This window comes from Eucyclogobius newberryi, unplaced genomic scaffold (assembly GCF_026437365.1).
Source record: "Eucyclogobius newberryi isolate DKJ021-1_F unplaced genomic scaffold, fEucNew1.0.hap1 SCAF_265, whole genome shotgun sequence".
Classification (NCBI taxonomy): Eukaryota; Metazoa; Chordata; class Actinopteri; order Gobiiformes; family Gobiidae; genus Eucyclogobius; species Eucyclogobius newberryi.
The window spans coordinates 90,944-111,836 of NW_027315907.1; the positions used below are offsets into that span (position 1 = coordinate 90,944).

Genomic DNA, 20,893 nt, shown 5'->3' on the forward strand with positions numbered 1-20,893 from the left:
GACGAGCGTCCCACGATCAGAGGGAGAGAAGACGAGAGAAGACGAGAGAAAACGAGAGAAGACGAGCATCCCAGGATCAGAGCGAGAGAAGACGAGAGAAGACGAGAGAAGACGAGCGTCCCACGATCAGAGGGAGAGAAGACGAGAGAAGACGAGAAAAGATGAGAGAAGACGAGCGAAGACGAGAGAAGATGAGAGAAGACGAGCGAAGACGAGAGAAGACGAGAGAAGATGAGAGAAGACGAGCGAAAACGAGAGAAGATGAGAGAAGACAAGAGAAGACGAGAGAAGATGAGAGAAGATGAGAGAAGACGAGCGAAAACGAGAGAAGACGAGAGAAGACGAGAGAAGACAAGAGAAGACGAGCGTCCCAGGATCAGAGCGAGAGAAGTCGAGAGAAGACAAGAGAAGACGAGCGAAGACGAGAGAAGACGAGAGAAGACGAGCGAAGACGAGAGAAGACAAGAGAAGACGAGCGTCCCAGGATCAGAGCGAGAGAAGACGAGAGAAGACGAGAGAAGTCGAGCGAAGACGAGAGAAGACAAGAGAAGACGAGCGAAGACGAGAGAAGACGAGAGAAGATGAGAGAAGACGAGCGTCCCAGGATCAGAGCGAAAGAAGACGAGAGAAGACGAGCGTCCCACGATCAGAGCGAAAGAAGACGAGAGAAGACGAGCGTCCCACGATCAGAGGGAGAGAAGACGAGAGAAGACGAGAGAAAACGAGAGAAGACGAGCATCCCAGGATCAGAGCGAGAGAAGACGAGAGAAGACGAGAGAAGACGAGCGTCCCACGATCAGAGGGAGAGAAGACGAGAGAAGACGAGAAAAGATGAGAGAAGACGAGCGAAGACGAGAGAAGATGAGAGAAGACGAGCGAAGACGAGAGAAGACGAGAGAAGATGAGAGAAGACGAGCGAAAACGAGAGAAGACGAGAGAAGACAAGAGAAGACGAGAGAAGATGAGAGAAGATGAGAGAAGACGAGCGAAAACGAGAGAAGACGAGAGAAGACGAGAGAAGACAAGAGAAGACGAGCGTCCCAGGATCAGAGCGAGAGAAGTCGAGAGAAGACAAGAGAAGACGAGCGAAGACGAGAGAAGACGAGAGAAGACGAGCGAAGACGAGAGAAGACAAGAGAAGACGAGCGTCCCAGGATCAGAGCGAGAGAAGACGAGAGAAGACGAGAGAAGTCGAGCGAAGACGAGAGAAGACAAGAGAAGACGAGCGAAGACGAGAGAAGACGAGAGAAGATGAGAGAAGACGAGCGTCCCAGGATCAGAGCGAAAGAAGACGAGAGAAGACGAGCGTCCCACGATCAGAGCGAAAGAAGACGAGAGAAGACGAGCGTCCCACGATCAGAGGGAGAGAAGACGAGAGAAGACGAGAGAAAACGAGAGAAGACGAGCGTCCCAGGATCAGAGCGAGAGAAGACGAGAGAAGACGAGAGAAGACGAGCGTCCCACGATCAGAGGGAGAGAAGACGAGAGAAGACGAGAGAAGATGAGAGAAGACGAGCGAAGACGAGAGAAGATGAGAGAAGACGAGCGAAGACGAGAGAAGACGAGAGAAGATGAGAGAAGACGAGCGAAAACGAGAGAAGACGAGAGAAGACAAGAGAAGACGAGAGAAGATGAGAGAAGATGAGAGAAGACGAGCGAAAACGAGAGAAGACGAGAGAAGACGAGAGAAGACAAGAGAAGACGAGAGAAGACGAGAGAAGATGAGAGAAGACGAGCGAAAACGAGAGAAGACGAGAGAAGACAAGAGAAGACGAGAGAAGACGAGAGAAGATGAGAGAAGATGAGAGAAGATGAGAGAAGACGAGCGTCCCAGGATCAGAGCGAGATAAGACGAGAGAAGACGAGAGAAGACGAGCGAAGACGAGAGAAGACGAGAGAAGACGAGCGAAGACGAGAGACGAGAGAAGATGAGAGAAGACGAGAGAAGACGAGAGAAGACGAGCGAAGACGAGAGAAGACAAGAGAAGACGAGCGTCCCAGGATCAGAGCGAGAGAAGACGAGAGAAGTCGAGCGAAGACGAGAGAAGATGAGAGAAGACAAGAGAAGACGAGCGAAGACGAGAGAAGACGAGAGAAGACGAGCGAAGACGAGAGAAGACAAGAGAAGACGAGCGTCCCAGGATCAGAGCGAGAGAAGACGAGAGAAGACGAGAGAAGTCGAGCGAAGACGAGAGAAGACAAGAGAAGACGAGCGTCCCAGGATCAGAGCGAGAGAAGAAGAGAGAAATCGAGATAAGACAAGAGAAGACGAGCGAAGACGAGAGAAGACGAGAGAAGACGAGCGAAGACGAGAGAAGACAAGAGAAGACGAGCGTCCCAGGATCAGAGCGAGAGAAGACGAGAGAAGTCGAGAGAAGACAAGAGAAGACGAGCGAAGACGAGAGAAGACGAGAGAAGACGAGCGTCCCAGGATCAGAGCGAAAGAAGACGAGAGAAGACGAGCGTCCCACGATCAAGCGAAAGAAGACGAGAGAAGACGAGCGTCCCACGATCAGAGGGAGAGAAGACGAGAGAAGACGAGAGAAAACGAGAGAAGACGAGCGTCCCAGGATCAGAGCGAGAGAAGACGAGAGAAGACGAGAGAAGACGAGCGTCCCACGATCAGAGGGAGAGAAGACGAGAGAAGACGAGAGAAGACGAGAGAAGATGAGAGAAGACGAGCGAAGACGAGAGAAGATGAGAGAAGACGAGCGAAGACGAGAGAAGACGAGAGAAGACGAGAGAAGACGAGAGAAGTCGAGCGAAGACGAGAGAAGACAAGAGAAGACGAGCGTCCAAGGATCAGAGCGAGAGAAGACGAGAGAAGTCAAGAGAAGACGAGCGAAGACGAGAGAAGACGAGCGAAGACGAGAAGACAAGAGAAGACGAGCGTCCCAGGATCAGAGCGAGAGAAGACGAGAGAAGTCGAGCGAAGACGAGAGAAGACAAGAGAAGACGAGCGAAGGCGAGCGAAGACGAGAGAAGACGAGAGAAGACAAGAGAAGACGAGCGTCCCAGGATCAGAGCGAGAGAAGACGAGAGAAGACGAGAGAAGACGAGCGTCCCAGGATCAGTGCGAGAGAAGACAAGAGAAGACGAGCGAAGACGAGAGAAGACGAGAGAAGTCGAGAGAAGACAAGAGAAGACGAGCGAAGACGAGAGAAGATGAGAGAAGACGAGAGAAGACGAGAGAAGTCGAGCGAAGACGAGAGAAGACAAGAGAAGACGAGCGTCCCAGGATCAGAGCGAGAGAAGACGAGAGAAGTCAAGAGAAGACGAGCGAAGACGAGAGAAGACGAGCGAAGACGAGAAGACAAGAGAAGACGAGCGTCCCAGGATCAGAGCGAGAGAAGACGAGAGAAGTCGAGCGAAGACGAGAGAAGACAAGAGAAGACGAGCGAAGGCGAGCGAAGACGAGAGAAGACGAGAGAAGACAAGAGAAGACGAGCGTCCCAGGATCAGAGCGAGAGAAGACGAGAGAAGACGAGAGAAGTCGAGCCAAGACGAGAGAAGACGAGAGAAGACGAGAGAAGACGAGCGTCCCAGGATCAGTGCGAGAGAAGACAAGAGAAGACGAGCGAAGACAAGCGTCCCAGGATCAGTGCGAGAGAAGACGAGAGAAGACGAGAGAAGACAAGAGAAGACGAGCGAAGACGAGAGAAGGCGAGAGAAGATGAGAGAAGACGAGCGTCCCAGGATCAGAGCGAAAGAAGACGAGAGAAGACGAGCGTCCCACGATCAGAGCGAAAGAAGACGAGAGAAGATGAGAGAAGACGAGCGTCCCACGATCAGAGGGAGAGAAGACGAGAGAAGACGAGAGAAAACGAGAGAAGACGAGCGTCCCAGGATCAGAGCGAGAGAAGACGAGAGAAGACGAGAGAAGACGAGCGTCCCACGATCAGAGGGAGAGAAGACGAGAGAAGACGAGAGAAGACGAGAGAAGATGAGAGAAGACGAGCGAAGACGAGAGAAGATGAGAGAAGACGAGCGAAGATGAGAGAAGATGAGAGAAGACGAGCGTCCCAGGATCAGAGCGAGATAAGACGAGAGAAGACGAGCTAAGACGAGCGTCCCAGGATCAGAGCGAGAGAAGACGAGAGAAGACGAGCGAAGACGAGAGAAGACGAGAGAAGACGAGCGAAGACGAGAGAAGACGAGAGAAGACGAGCGAAGATGAGAGAAGAGAGATGAGAGAAGACGAGAGAAGACGAGAGAAGTCGAGCGAAGACGAGAGAAGACAAGAGAAGACGAGCGTCCCAGGATCAGAGCGAGAGAAGACGAGAGAAGTCGAGAGAAGACAAGAGAAGACGAGCGAAGACGAGAGAAGACGAGAGAAGACGAGAAGACAAGAGAAGACGAGCGTCCCAGGATCAGAGCGAGAGAAGACGAGAGAAGACGAGAGAAGTCGAGCGAAGACGAGAGAAGACAAGAGAAGACGAGAGAAGACGAGCGAAGGCGAGAGAAGACGAGAGAAGACGAGCGAAGACGAGAGAAGACGAGAGAAGACGAGCGAAGACGAGAGAAGAGAGAAGATGAGAGAAGACGAGAGAAGACGAGAGAAGACGAGCGAAGACGAGAGAAGACAAGAGAAGACGAGCGTCCCAGGATCAGAGCGAGAGAAGACGAGAGAAGACGAGAGAAGTCGAGCGAAGACGAGAGAAGACAAGAGAAGACGAGCGTCCCAGGATCAGAGCGAGAGAAGACGAGAGAAGTCGAGAGAAGACAAGAGAAGACGAGCGAAGACGAGAGAAGACGAGCGAAGACGAGAGAAGACAAGAGAAGACGAGCGTCCCAGGATCAGAGCGAAAGAAGACGAGAGAAGACGAGAGAAGTCGAGCGAAGACGAGAGAAGACAAGAGAAGACGAGCGTCCCAGGATCAGAGCGAGAGAAGACGAGAGAAGTCGAGAGAAGACAAGAGAAGACGAGCGAAGACGAGAGAAGACGAGAGAAGATGAGAGAAGACGAGCGTCCCAGGATCAGAGCGAAAGAAGACGAGAGAAGACGAGCGTCCCACGATCAGAGCGAAAGAAGACGAGAGAAGACGAGCGTCCCACGATCAGAGGGAGAGAAGACGAGAGAAGACGAGAGAAAACGAGAGAAGACGAGCGTCCCAGGATCAGAGCGAGAGAAGACGAGAGAAGACGAGAGAAGACGAGCGTCCCACGATCAGAGGGAGAGAAGACGAGAGAAGACGAGAGAAGACGAGAGAAGATGAGAGAAGACGAGCGAAGACGAGAGAAGATGAGAGAAGACGAGCGAAGACGAGAGAAGACGAGAGAAGACGAGAGAAGATGAGAGAAGACGAGCGAAAACGAGAGAAGACGAGAGAAGACAAGAGAAGACGAGAGAAGACGAGAGAAGACAAGAGAAGACGAGAGAAGACGAGAGAAGATGAGAGAAGACGAGCGAAAACGAGAGAAGACGAGAGAAGACAAGAGAAGACGAGAGAAGACGAGAGAAGATGAGAGAAGATGAGAGAAGATGAGAGAAGACGAGCGTCCCAGGATCAGAGCGAGATAAGACGAGAGAAGACGAGAGAAGTCGAGCGAAGACGAGAAGACAAGAGAAGACGAGCGTCCCAGGATCAGAGCGAGAGAAGACGAGAGAAGACGAGAGAAGTCGAGCGAAGACGAGAGAAGACAAGAGAAGACGAGCGAAGACGAGCGAAGACGAGAGAAGACAAGAGAAGACGAGCGTCCCAGGATCAGAGCGAGAGAAGACGAGAGAAGACGAGAGAAGTCGAGCGAAGACGAGAGAAGACAAGAGAAGACGAGCGTCCCAGGATCAGAGCGAGAGAAGAAGAGAGAAATCGAGATAAGACAAGAGAAGACGAGCGAAGACGAGAGAAGACGAGAGAAGACGAGAGAAGACGAGCGTCCCAGGATCAGAGCGAAAGAAGACGAGAGAAGACGAGCGTCCCACGATCAGAGGGAGAGAAGACGAGAGAAGACGAGAGAAAACGAGAGAAGACGAGCGTCCCAGGATCAGAGCGAGAGAAGACGAGAGAAGACGAGCGTCCCACGATCAGAGGGAGAGAAGACGAGAGAAGACGAGAGAAGACGAGAGAAGATGAGAGAAGACGAGCGAAGACGAGAGAAGATGAGAGAAGACGAGCGAAGACGAGAGAAGACGAGAGAAGACGAGAGAAGATGAGAGAAGACGAGCGAAAACGAGAGAAGACGAGAGAAGACAAGAGAAGACGAGAGAAGACGAGAGAAGATGAGAGAAGATGAGAGAAGATGAGAGAAGACGAGCGTCCCAGGATCAGAGCGAGATAAGACGAGAGAAGACGAGAGAAGACGAGCGAAGACGAGAGAAGACGAGAGAAGACGAGCGAAGACGAGAGACGAGAGAAGATGAGAGAAGACGAGAGAAGACGAGAGAAGACGAGCGAAGACGAGAGAAGACAAGAGAAGACGAGCGTCCCAGGATCAGAGCGAGAGAAGACGAGAGAAGTCGAGCGAAGACGAGAGAAGACAAGAGAAGACGAGCGTCCCAGGATCAGAGCGAGAGAAGACGAGAGAAGTCGAGAGAAGACAAGAGAAGACGAGCAAAGACGAGAGAAGACGAGAGAAGACGAGCGAAGACGAGAGAAGACAAGAGAAGACGAGCGTCCCAGGATCAGAGCGAGAGAAGACGAGAGAAGACGAGAGAAGTCGAGCGAAGACGAGAGAAGACAAGAGAAGACGAGCGTCCCAGGATCAGAGCGAGAGAAGACGAGAGAAGTCAAGAGAAGACGAGCGAAGACGAGAGAAGACGAGCGAAGACGAGAAGACAAGAGAAGACGAGCGTCCCAGGATCAGAGCGAGAGAAGACGAGAGAAGACGACAGAAGACGAGAGAAGACAAGAGAAGACGAGCGTCCCAGGATCAGAGCGAGAGAAGACGAGAGAAGTCGAGAGAAGACAAGAGAAGACGAGCGAAGACGAGAGAAGACGAGAGAAGATGAGAGAAGACGAGCGTCCCAGGATCAGAGCGAAAGAAGACGAGAGAAGACGAGCGTCCCACGATCAGAGCGAAAGAAGACGAGAGAAGACGAGCGTCCCACGATCAGAGGGAGAGAAGACGAGAGAAGACGAGAGAAAACGAGAGAAGACGAGCGTCCCAGGATCAGAGCGAGAGAAGACGAGAGAAGACGAGAGAAGACGAGCGTCCCACTATCAGAGGGAGAGAAGACGAGAGAAGACGAGAGAAGACGAGAGAAGATGAGAGAAGACGAGCGAAGACGAGAGAAGATGAGAGAAGACGAGCGAAGACGAGAGAAGACGAGAGAAGACGAGAGAAGATGAGAGAAGACGAGCGAAAACGAGAGAAGACGAGAGAAGATGAGAGAAGACGAGAGAAGACGAGAGAAGTCGAGCGAAGACGAGAGAAGACAAGAGAAGACGAGCGTCCCAGGATCAGAGCGAGAGAAGACGAGAGAAGTCAAGAGAAGACGAGCGAAGACGAGAGAAGACGAGCGAAGACGAGAAGACAAGAGAAGACGAGCGTCCCAGGATCAGAGCGAGAGAAGACGAGAGAAGTCGAGCGAAGACGAGAGAAGACAAGAGAAGACGAGCGAAGGCGAGCGAAGACGAGAGAAGACGAGAGAAGACAAGAGAAGACGAGCGTCCCAGGATCAGAGCGAGAGAAGACGAGAGAAGACGAGAGAAGTCGAGCGAAGACGAGAGAAGACAAGAGAAGACGAGAGAAGACAAGAGAAGACGAGCGAAGACGAGAGAAGACGAGAGAAGTCGAGAGAAGACAAGAGAAGACGAGCGAAGACGAGAGAAGATGAGAGAAGACGAGAGAAGACGAGAGAAGTCGAGCGAAGACGAGAGAAGACAAGAGAAGACGAGCGTCCCAGGATCAGAGCGAGAGAAGACGAGAGAAGTCAAGAGAAGACGAGCGAAGACGAGAGAAGACGAGCGAAGACGAGAAGACAAGAGAAGACGAGCGTCCCAGGATCAGAGCGAGAGAAGACGAGAGAAGTCGAGCGAAGACGAGAGAAGACAAGAGAAGACGAGCGAAGGCAAGCGAAGACGAGAGAAGACGAGAGAAGACAAGAGAAGACGAGCGTCCCAGGATCAGAGCGAGAGAAGACGAGAGAAGACGAGAGAAGTCGAGCGAAGACGAGAGAAGACGAGAGAAGACGAGAGAAGACGAGCGTCCCAGGATCAGTGCGAGAGAAGACAAGAGAAGACGAGCGAAGACAAGCGTCCCAGGATCAGTGCGAGAGAAGACGAGAGAAGACGAGAGAAGACAAGAGAAGACGAGCGAAGACGAGAGAAGGCGAGAGAAGATGAGAGAAGACGAGCGTCCCAGGATCAGAGCGAAAGAAGACGAGAGAAGACGAGCGTCCCACGATCAGAGGGAGAGAAGACGAGAGAAGACGAGAGAAAACGAGAGAAGACGAGAGAAGACGAGCGTCCCACGATCAGAGGGAGAGAAGACGAGAGAAGACGAGAGAAGACGAGAGAAGACGAGAGAAGATGAGAGAAGACGAGCGAAGACGAGAGAAGATGAGAGAAGACGAGCGAAAACGAGAGAAGACGAGAGAAGACGAGAGAAGATGAGAGAAGATGAGAGAAGACGAGCGTCCCAGGATCAGAGCGAGAGAAGACGAGAGAAGACGAGCGAAGACGAGAGAAGACGAGAGAAGACGAGCGAAGACGAGAGAAGACGAGAGAAGACGAGCGAAGACGAGAGAAGACGAGAGAAGACGAGCGAAGATGAGAGAAGAGAGAAGATGAGAGAAGACGAGAGAAGACGAGAGAAGACGAGAGAAGTCGAGCGAAGACGAGAGAAGACAAGAGAAGACGAGCGTCCCAGGATCAGAGCGAGAGAAGACGAGAGAAGTCGAGAGAAGACAAGAGAAGACGAGCGAAGACGAGAGAAGACGAGAGAAGACGAGCGAAGACGAGAGAAGACAAGAGAAGACAAGCGTCCCAGGATCAGAGCGAGAGAAGACGAGAGAAGACGAGAGAAGTCGAGCGAAGACGAGAGAAGACAAGAGAAGACGAGCGTCCCAGGATCAGAGCGAGAGAAGACGAGAGAAGTCAAGAGAAGACGAGCGAAGACGAGAGAAGACGAGCGAAGACGAGAAGACAAGAGAAGACGAGCGTCCCAGGATCAGAGCGAGAGAAGACGAGAGAAGACGAGAGAAGTCGAGCGAAGACGAGAGAAGACAAGAGAAGACGAGAGAAGACGAGCGAAGGCGAGAGAAGACGAGAGAAGACGAGCGAAGACGAGAGAAGACGAGAGAAGACGAGCGAAGACGAGAGAAGAGAGAAGATGAGAGAAGACGAGAGAAGACGAGAGAAGACGAGAGAAGACGAGCGAAGACGAGAGAAGACAAGAGAAGACGAGCGTCCCAGGATCAGAGCGAGAGAAGACGAGAGAAGACGAGAGAAGTCGAGCGAAGACGAGAGAAGACAAGAGAAGACGAGCGTCCCAGGATCAGAGCGAGAGAAGACGAGAGAAGTCGAGAGAAGACAAGAGAAGACGAGCGAAGACGAGAGAAGACGAGCGAAGACGAGAGAAGACAAGAGAAGACGAGCGTCCCAGGATCAGAGCGAAAGAAGACGAGAGAAGACGAGAGAAGTCGAGCGAAGACGAGAGAAGACAAGAGAAGACGAGCGTCCCAGGATCAGAGCGAGAGAAGACGAGAGAAGTCGAGAGAAGACAAGAGAAGACGAGCGAAGACGAGAGAAGACGAGAGAAGATGAGAGAAGACGAGCGTCCCAGGATCAGAGCGAAAGAAGACGAGAGAAGACGAGCGTCCCACGATCAGAGCGAAAGAAGACGAGAGAAGACGAGCGTCCCACGATCAGAGGGAGAGAAGACGAGAGAAGACGAGAGAAAACGAGAGAAGACGAGCGTCCCAGGATCAGAGCGAGAGAAGACGAGAGAAGACGAGAGAAGACGAGCGTCCCACGATCAGAGGGAGAGAAGACGAGAGAAGACGAGAGAAGACGAGAGAAGATGAGAGAAGACGAGCGAAGACGAGAGAAGATGAGAGAAGACGAGCGAAGACGAGAGAAGACGAGAGAAGACGAGAGAAGATGAGAGAAGACGAGCGAAAACGAGAGAAGACGAGAGAAGACAAGAGAAGACGAGAGAAGACGAGAGAAGACAAGAGAAGACGAGAGAAGACGAGAGAAGATGAGAGAAGACGAGCGAAACTGAGAGAAGACGAGAGAAGACAAGAGAAGACGAGAGAAGACGAGAGAAGATGAGAGAAGATGAGAGAAGATGAGAGAAGACGAGCGTCCCAGGATCAGAGTGAGAGAAGACGAGAGAAGACGAGAGAAGTCGAGCGAAGACGAGAGAAGACAAGAGAAGACGAGCGAAGACGAGCGAAGACGAGAGAAGACGAGAGAAGACAAGAGAAGACGAGCGTCCCAGGATCAGAGCGAGAGAAGACGAGAGAAGACGAGAGAAGTCGAGCGAAGACGAGAGAAGACAAGAGAAGACGAGCGTCCCAGGATCAGAGCGAGAGAAGACGAGAGAAGTCAAGAGAAGACGAGCGAAGACGAGAGAAGACGAGCGAAGACGAGAAGACAAGAGAAGACGAGCGTCCCAGGATCAGAGCGAGAGAAGACGAGAGAAGACGAGAGAAGTCGAGCGAAGACGAGAGAAGACAAGAGAAGACGAGCGAAGACGAGCGAAGACGAGAGAAGACGAGAGAAGACAAGAGAAGACGAGCGTCCCAGGATCAGAGCGAGAGAAGACGAGAGAAGACGAGAGAAGTCGAGCGAAGACGAGAGAAGACGAGAGAAGACGAGAGAAGACGAGCGTCCCAGGATCAGAGCGAGAGAAGACGAGAGAAGACGAGAGAAGTCGAGCGAAGACGAGAGAAGACAAGAGAAGACGAGCGTCCCAGGATCAGAGCGAGAGAAGACGAGAGAAGTCAAGAGAAGACGAGCGAAGACGAGAGAAGACGAGCGAAGACGAGAAGACAAGAGAAGACGAGCGTCCCAGGATCAGAGCGAGAGAAGACGAGAGAAGACGAGAGAAGTCGAGCGAAGACGAGAGAAGACAAGAGAAGACGAGCGAAGACGAGCGAAGACGAGAGAAGACGAGAGAAGACAAGAGAAGACGAGCGTCCCAGGATCAGAGCGAGAGAAGACGAGAGAAGACGAGAGAAGACGAGAGAAGTCGAGCGAAGACGAGAGAAGACGAGAGAAGACGAGCGTCCCAGGATCAGAGCGAGAGAAGACGAGAGAAGACGAGCGAAGACGAGAGAAGACGAGCGAAGACGAGAAGACAAGAGAAGACGAGCGTCCCAGGATCAGAGCGAGAGAAGACGAGAGAAGACGAGAGAAGTCGAGCGAAGACGAGAGAAGACAAGAGAAGACGAGCGAAGACGAGCGAAGACGAGAGAAGACGAGAGAAGACAAGAGAAGACGAGCGTCCCAGGATCAGAGCGAGAGAAGACGAGAGAAGACGAGAGAAGTCGAGCGAAGACGAGAGAAGACGAGAGAAGACGAGAGAAGACGAGCGTCCCAGGATCAGAGCGAGAGAAGACGAGAGAAGACGAGAGAAGTCGAGCGAAGACGAGAGAAGACAAGAGAAGACGAGCGTCCCAGGATCAGAGCGAGAGAAGACGAGAGAAGACGAGAGAAGACGAGCGAAGACGAGAGAAGACGAGCGAAGACGAGAAGACAAGAGAAGACGAGCGTCCCAGGATCAGAGCGAGAGAAGACGAGAGAAGACGAGAGAAGTCGAGCGAAGACGAGAGAAGACAAGAGAAGACGAGCGAAGACGAGCGAAGACGAGAGAAGACGAGAGAAGACAAGAGAAGACGAGCGTCCCAGGATCAGAGCGAGAGAAGACAAGAGAAGACGAGCGTCCCAGGATCAGAGCGAGAGAAGAGTCGTAATGTAATGTTCAGAGACGCACAGATCACTGCAGGGCAAAAACACACTCCCACTCTGAGCTCCAGCACCACAAACATGATCTCAGAAGAACCACGTGATCTCAGAAGAACCACGTGATCTCAGAAGAAGAATCACGTGATCTCAGAAGAACCACGTGATCTCACAAGAACCGAATCACGTGATCTCAGAAGAACCACGTGATCTCAGAAGAACCACGTGATCTCAGAAGAATCACGTGATCTCAGAAGAACCACGTGATCTCACAAGAACCGAATCACGTGATCTCAGAAGAACCACGTGATCTCAGAAGAACCACGTGATCTCAGAAGGATCACGTGATCTCAGAAGAATCACGTAATCAAACCAGATCAAAGTGATTTTAAGTTTCACCAGCTCTAAGAACAGGGACATTCATTAAACATGAATGAACATGAACGACCCCGTGACCCTATGACCCCATGATCATGTGACCCCGTGACCCTATGACCCCATGATCATGTGACCCCGTTACCCTATGACCCCATGACCCTGTGACCTATGATCCCATGACCCTGCGATCCGATGATCCCGTGACCCCATGATCTCGTGACCCTGCGACCCTATGACCCGGTGACCCTATGACCCTATGACCCCATAACATTAAAATGGATTTTTTTCTCATCATATATTTTTTTTAAACGTGTTGAAACAACAGAAAACTCCTGAATGTGGCTTTTGAAACATAATTTTGTTGTTACCTCTGTAAACACGATGTGATGTAGGAGGTGCAGGATGTGATGTAGGAGGTGCAGGATGTGATGTAGGAGGTGCTGGATGTGATGTAGGAGGTGCAGGAGGTGCAAGATGTGATGTATGAGGTGCAGGAGGTGCAGGATGTGATGTAGGAGGTACAGGATGTGGTGCAGGATGTGATATAGGAGGTGCAGGATGTGATGTAGGAGGTGCAGGATGTGATGCAACAGGTGCAGGATGTGATGTAGGAGGTGCAGGATGTGGTGCAGGAGGTGCTGGATGTGATGTAGGAGGTGCAAGAGGTGCAGGATGTGATGAAGGAGGTACAGGATGTGGTGCAGGATGTGATGTAGGAGGTGCAGGATGTTATGTAGGAGGTGCAGGATGTGATGCAAGAGGTGCAGGATGTGATGTAGGAGGTGCAGGATGTGGTGCAGGAGGTGCTGGATGTGATGTAGGAGGTGCAGGATGTGGTGCAGGAGGTGCTGGATGTGATGTAGGAGGTGCAGGATGTGATGCAAGAGGTGCAGGATGTGATGTAGGAGGTGCAGGATGTGATGCAAGAGGTGCAGGATGTGATGTAGGAGGTGCAGGATGTGGTGCAGGAGGTGCAGGATGTGGTGCAGGAGGTGCTGGATGTGATGTAGGAGGTGCAGGATGTGATGCAAGAGGTGCAGGATGTGATGTAGGAGGTGCAGGATGTGGTGCAGGAGGTGCAAGATGTGATGTAGGAGGTGCAGGATGTGATGTAGGAGGTGCTGGATGTGATGTAGGAGGTGCAGGATGTGATGTAGGAGGTGCAGGATGTGGTGCAGGAGGTGCTGGATGTGATGTAGGAGGTGCAGGATGTGGTGCAGGAGGTGCTGGATGTGATGTAGGAGGTGCAGGATGTGATGTAGGAGGTGATGGATGTGATGTAGGAGGTGCAGGATGTGGTGCAGGAGGTGCAGGATGTGATGTATGAGGTGCAGGATGTGATGTAGGAGGTGCAGGATGTGATGTAGGAGATGCAGGAGGTGCAGGATGTGATGTATGAGGTGCAGGAGGTGCAGGATGTGATGTAGGAGGTACAGAATGTGGTGCAGGATGTGATGTAGGAGGTGCTGGATGTGATGTAGGAGGTGCAGGATGTGATGTAGGAGGTGCAGGATGTGGTGCAGGAGGTGCTGGATGTGATGTAGGAGGTGCAGGATGTGGTGCAGGAGGTGCTGGATGTGATGTAGGAGGTGCTGGATGTGATGTAGGAGGTGCAGGATGTGATGTATGAGGTGCAGGATGTGATGTAGGAGGTGCAGGATGTGGTGCAGGAGGTGCAGGATGTGATGTAGGAGGTGCAGGATGTGATGTAGGAGGTGCAGGATGTGGTGCAGTAGGTGCAGGATGTGATGTAGGAGGTGCAGGATGTGATGTAGGAGGTGCAGGATGTGGTGCAGGAGGTGCAGGATGTGATGTAGGAGGTGCAGGATGTGATGTAGGAGGTGCAGGATGTGGTGCAGGAGGTGCAGGATGTGATGTAGGAGGTGCAGGATGTGATGTAGGAGGTGCAGGATGTGATGCAGAAGGTGCAGGAGGTGCAGGATGTGATGTAGGAGGTGCAGGATGTGATGTAGGAGGTGCAGGATGTGGTGCAGGAGGTGCAGGATGTGATGTAGGAGGTGCAGGATGTGATGTAGGAGGTGCAGGATGTGGTGCAGGAGGTGCAGGATGTGATGTAGGAGGTGCAGGATGTGGTGCAGGAGGTGCAGGATGTGATGTAGGAGGTGCAGGATGTGATGTAGGAGGTGCAGGATGTGGTGCAGGAGGTGCAGGATGTGATGTAGGAGGTGCAGGATGTGATGTAGGAGGTGCAGGATGTGATGCAGGAGGTGCAGGAGGTGCAGGATGTGATATAGGAGGTGCAGGATGTGATGTAGGAGGTGCAGGATGTGGTGCAGGAGGTGCAGGACTCACCGGTGCTGGACTTGATGGTCTCTTGTCCCACAGACTGGCCCAGCAGGTCGTACTGGTTGAGCCTGGAGCTCTCTCTCTCCACCACCACAGAGTCTGAGGCGTTCCTGGTCCAGATGTAGGTCACTTCAGAGATGGTGTAGGCGTCTGAGGACAACAACACCTGTTACACCTGTTACACCTGTGTCACCTGTTACACCTGTTACACCTGTGTCACCTGTTACACCTGTTACACCTGTTACACCTGTTATACCTGTGACACCTGTGTCACCTGTTACACCTGTGACACCTGTGACACCTGTTACACCTGTGACACCTGTGACACCTGTGACACCTGTGACACCTGTGACACCTGTTACACCTGTGACACCTGTGACACCTGTGACACCTGTTACACCTGTGACACCTGTGACACCTGTTACACCTGTTACACTTGTGACACCTGTGTCACCTGTTACACCTGTTACACCTGTTACACCTGTTATACCTGTGACACCTGTGTCACCTGTGACACCTGTGACACCTGTTACACCTGTGACACCTGTGACACCTGTGTCACCTGTGACACCTGTTACACCTGTTACACCTGTGTCACCTGTGACACCTGTTACACCTGTTACACCTGTGACACCTGTGACACCTGTGACACTTGTGACACCTGTGACACTTGTGACCCCTGTGACACCTGTGACAACTGTTACACCTGTTATACCTGTTACACCTGTGACAACTGTGACACCTGTTACACCTGTTACACCTGTGTCACCTGTTACACCTGTGTCACCTGTTACACCTGTTACACCTGTGACACCTGTGACACTTGTGACACCTGTGACACCTGTTACACCTGTGACACCTGTTACACCTGTTACACCTGTTACACCTGTGACACCTGTGACACTTGTGACACCTGTGACACCTGTTACACCTGTGACACCTGTTACACCTGTTACACCTGTTACACCTGTGACACCTGTGACACTTGTGACACCTGTTACACCTGTGACACCTGTGTCACCTGTTATACCTGTGACACCTGTTATACCTGTGACACCTGTGTCACCTGTTACACCTGTGACACCTGTGACACCTGTGACACCTGTGACACCTGTGACACTTGTGACACCTGTGACACTTGTGACACCTGTGACACCTGTGTCACCTGTTACACCTGTTACACCTGTTACACCTGTGACACCTGTGACACCTGTGTCACCTGTTACACCTGTTACACCTGTGACACCTGTGACACTTGTGACACCTGTGACACCTGTGACACCTGTGACACCTGTTACACCTGTGACACCTGTGACACCTGTGTCACCTGTTACACCTGTTACACCTGTGACACCTGTGACACCTGTGACACTTGTGACACCTGTGACACCTGTGACACTTGTGACACCTGTTACACCTGTTACACCTGTTACATTTGTGACACCTGTGACACTTGTGACACCTGTGACACCTGTGACACCTGTGACACTTGTGACACCTGTGACACCTGTGACACTTGTGACACCTGTGACACCTGTGTCACCTGTGACACCTGTGACACCTGTGACACTTGTGACACCTGTGACACCTTTTACAACTGTGACATCTGTTACACCTGTGACACCTGTGACACCTGTGTCACCTGTTACACCTGTTACACCTGTGACACCTGTGACACTTGTGACACCTGTGTCACCTGTGACACCTGTTACACCTGTTACACCTGTGTCACCTGTGTCACCTGTGACACCTGTTACACCTGTTATACCTGTTACACCTGTGACACCTGTTATACCTGTGTCACCTGTGTCACCTGTTACACCTGTGACCCCTGTGACACCTGTGACACCTGTTACACCTGTTACACCTGTTACACCTGTGACACCTGTTACACCTGTTACACCTGTTACACCTGTGACACCTGTGACACTTGTGACACCTGTGACACCTGTTAGACCTGTGACACCTGTGACACCTGTTACACCTGTTACACCTGTTACACCTGTGACACCTGTGACACTTGTGACACCTGTGACACCTGTTAGACCTGTGTCACCTGTGACACCTGTTATACCTGTGTCACCTGTGTCACCTGTTACACCTGTGACACCTGTGACACCTGTGACACCTGTGACACCTGTGTCACCTGTTACACCTGTGACACCTGTGACACCCGTGTCACCTGTTACACCTGTTACACCTGTGACACCTGTGTCACCTGTTACACCTGTTACACCTGTGACACCTGTGACACCTGTGACACCTGTGTCACCTGTTACACCTGTTACACCTGTTACACCTGTGACACCTGTGACACCTGTGACACCTGTGTCACCTGTTACACCTGTGACACTTGTGACACCTGTGACACCTGTGACACTTGTGACACCTGTTACACTTGTTACACCTGTTACATTTGTGACACCTGTGACACTTGTGACACCTGTTACACCTGTGTCACCTGTTACACCTGTTACACCTGTTACACCTGTGACACTTGTGACACTTGTGACACCTGTGACACCTGTGACACCTGTGACACTTGTGACACCTGTGACACCTGTGACACTTGTGACACCTGTTACACTTGTTACACCTGTTACATTTGTGACACCTGTGACACTTGTGACACTTGTGACACCTGTGACACCTGTGACACCTGTGACACTTGTGACACCTGTGACACCTGTGACACTTGTGACACTTGTGACACCTGTGACACCTGTTACACCTGTCACATGACCTCTGCTCCTGGTCCCGGGTTCTTCTTGAAACGTTTAGACTATGTTACCAGGAAGTCTGATCTGTCCTCTGATCTGTCCTCTGATCTGTCCTTTGATCTGTCTTCTGATCTGTCCTCTGATCTGTCTTCTGATCTGTCCTCTGATCTGTCCTCTGATCTGTCTTCTGATTTGTCCTCTGATCTGTCCTCATATCTGTCCTCTGATCTGTCCTCTGATCTGTCTTCTGATCTGTCCTCGGATCTGTCTTCTGATCTGTCCTCTGATCTGTCTTCTGATCTGTCCTCTGATCTGTCTTCTGATCTGTCTTCTGATCTGTCTTCTGATCTGTCCTCTGATCTGTCCTCTGAGCTGTCTTCTGATCTGTCTTCTGATCTGTCCTCTGATCTGTCTTCTGATCTGTCCTCTGATCTGTCCTCTGATCTGTCCTCTGATCTGTCTTCTGATCTGTCTTCTGATGTGTCCTCTGATCTGTCCTCCGATCTGTCTTCCGATCTGTCTTCCGATCTGTCCTCTGATCTGTCTTCTGATCTGTCCTCTGATCTGTCTTCTGATCTGTCTTCTGATCTGTCTTCTGATGTGTCCTCTGATCTGTCCTCTGATCTGTCCTCTGATCTGTCTTCTGATCTGTCCTCTGATCTGTCTTCTGATCTGTCCTCTGATCTGTCTTCTGATCTGTCCTCTGATCTGTCCTCTGATCTGTCCTCTGATCTGTCTTCTGATCTGTCCTCTGATCTGTCCTCTGATCTGTCCTCTGAGCTGTCCTCTGATCTGTCCTCTGATCTGTCCTCTGATCTGTCTTCTGATCTGTCCTCTGATCTGTCCTCTGATCTGTCCTCTGATCTGTCTTCTGATCTGTCCTCTGATCTGTCCTCTGATCTGTCCTCTGATCTGTCTTCTGATCTGTCTTCTGATGTGTCCTCTGATCTGTCCTCCGATCTGTCTTCTGATCTGTCTTCTGATCTGTCCTCTGATCTGTCTTCTGATCTGTCCTCTGATCTGTCTTCTGATCTGTCTTCTGATGTGTCCTCTGATCTGTCCTCTGATCTGTCCTCTGATCTGTCTTCTGATCTGTCCTCTGATCTGTCTTCTGATCTGTCCTCTGATCCGTCTTCTGATCTGTCCTCTGATCTGTCCTCTGATCTGTCCTCTGATCTGTCTTCTGATCTGTCCTCTGATCTGTCCTCTGATCTGTCCTCTGATCTGTCTTCTGATCTGTCCTCCGATCTGTCTTCTGATCTGTCTTCTGATCTGTCCTCTGATCTGTCTTCTGAACTGTCCTCTGATCTGTCTTCTGATCTGTCTTCTGATGTGTCCTCTGATCTGTCCTCTGATCTGTCCTCTGATCTGTCTTCTGATCTGTCCTCTGATCTGTCTTCTGATCTGTCCTCTGATCCGTCTTCTGATCTGTCCTCTGATCTGTCCTCTGATCTGTCCTCTGATCTGTCTTCTGATCTGTCCTCTGATCTGTCCTCTGATCTGTCCTCTGATCTGTCCTCTGATCTGTCCTCTGATCAGACTTATTCTATCAAACTATATTTCATATTTAATTTCACTTGTGCAAACCAAAGTGAGGAGCTCTTCTGCTCTCTGATTGGATAATCAGCTTCTGGTCAGAGGTGTTGTACTTACAGCTGCCGAACTTCAGGGGGCAGGAGTGAGAGTCCATGGGGAAGTCCTCCAGATGCATCGGACACTCAGCGTGAACCGTTAACCTGAAGAAGACACAAATACTGCTTGAGTCCTGGTTTTGTCCCGGTTTAGTCCCGGTCCTGGTCCCGGTCCCGGTCCTGGTCTTACCTCATGGTGTACAGCAGCGTGCCGTCGTCCTTGATGCGCAGCAGCTTGTTGGGCATGGTCATGTTGTGGGCCACAGACTTCTTCCCGTTGTGGAAGAACGTGTCTGGAGTCCAGATCTTGGAGGCCATGAGGTTGTTCAGAGGGAGAATGTTCATGGGCCCTCGGAACGTGAGCCGCTCGTCCTTCCAGCTCTGACGGAAGAACACGTCGATGGTGTACTCCTGCCCACGACAACGCCAAGCCCTCGTTAGTCTCAGAACGCTCTAGAACCTCCTGCCCACGACAACGCCAAGCCCTCGTTAGTCTCAGAACGCTCTAGAACCTCCTGCCCACGACAACGCCAAGCCCTCGTTAGTCTCAGAACGCTCTAGAACCTCCTGCCCACGACAACGCCAAGCCCTCGTTAGTCTCAGAACGCTCTAGAACCTCCTGCCCACGACAACGCCAAGCCCTCGTTAGTCTCAGAACGCTCTAGAACCTCCTGCCCACGACAACGCCAAGCCCTCGTTAGTCTCAGAACGCTCTAGAACCTCCTGCCCACGACAACGCCAAGCCCTCGTTAGTCTCAGAACGCTCTAGAACCTCCTGCCCACGACAACGCCAAGCCCTCGTTAGTCTCAGAACGCTCTAGAACCTCCTGCCCACGACAACGCCAAGCCCTCGTTAGTCTCAGAACGCTCTAGAACCTCCTGCCCACGACAACGCCAAGCCCTCGTTAGTCTCAGAACGCTCTAGAACCTCCTGCCCACGACAACGCCAAGCCCTCGTTAGTCTCAGAACGCTCTAGAACCTCCTGCCCACGACAACGCCAAGCCCTCGTTAGTCTCAGAACGCTCTAGAACCTCCTGCCCACGACAACGCCAAGCCCTCGTTAGTCTCAGAACGCTCTAGAACCTCCTGCCCACGACAACGCCAAGCCCTCGTTAGTCTCAGAACGCTCTAGAACCTCCTGCCCACGACAACGCCAAGCCCTCGTTAGTCTCAGAACGCTCTAGAACCTCCTGCCCACGACAACGCCAAGCCCTCGTTAGTCTCAGAACGCTCTAGAACCTCCTGCCCACGACAACGCCAAGCCCTCGTTAGTCTCAGAACGCTCTAGAACCTCCTGCCCACGACAACGCCAAGCCCTCGTTAGTCTCAGAACGCTCTAGAACCTCCTGCCCACGACAACGCCAAGCCCTCGTTAGTCTCAGAACGCTCTAGAACCTCCTGCCCACGACAACGCCAAGCCCTCGTTAGTCTCAGAACGCTCTAGAACCTCCTGCCCACGACAACGCCAAGCCCTCGTTAGTCTCAGAACGCTCTAGAACCTCCTGCCCACGACAACGCCAAGCCCTCGTTAGTCTCAGAACGCTCTAGAACCTCCTGCCCACGACAACGCCAAGCCCTCGTTAGTCTCAGAACGCTCTAGAACCTCCTGCCCACGACAACGCCAAGCCCTCGTTAGTCTCAGAACGCTCTAGAACCTCCTGCCCACGACAACGCCAAGCCCTCGTTAGTCTCAGAACGCTCTAGAACCTCCTGCCCACGACAACGCCAAGCCCTCGTTAGTCTCAGAACGCTCTAGAACCTCCTGCCCACGACAACGCCAAGCCCTCGTTAGTCTCAGAGCGCTCTAGAACCTCCTGCCCACGACAACGCCAAGCCCTCGTTAGTCTCAGAGCGCTCTAGAACCTCCTGCCCACGACAACGCCAAGCCCTCGTTAGTCTCAGAACGCTCTAGAACCTCCTGCCCACGACAACGCCAAGCCCTCGTTAGTCTCAGAACGCTCTAGAACCTCCTGCCCACGACAACGCCAAGCCCTCGTTAGTCTC

General features: G+C 52.0%; 1 protein-coding gene across 1 annotated transcript in view; it reads right to left on the reverse strand.

Annotated features, from left to right (window-relative positions):
* LOC140372616 (gamma-aminobutyric acid receptor subunit alpha-2-like) overlaps positions 1–19,297 on the reverse strand; it is a 53,032-nt gene extending 33,735 nt beyond the window's left edge. The window contains exons 1-3 of the mRNA XM_072459733.1: positions 19,079–19,297; positions 18,911–18,993; positions 14,544–14,687 (exon numbers count right to left, since the gene is read on the reverse strand). Coding sequence (XP_072315834.1) covers positions 14,544–14,687; positions 18,911–18,993; positions 19,079–19,233 — 382 coding nt within the window. The 5' untranslated portion in view covers positions 19,234–19,297. The remainder of the gene's footprint in view (positions 1–14,543; positions 14,688–18,910; positions 18,994–19,078) is intronic.
* Positions 19,298–20,893: the final 1,596 nt, after the last annotated feature.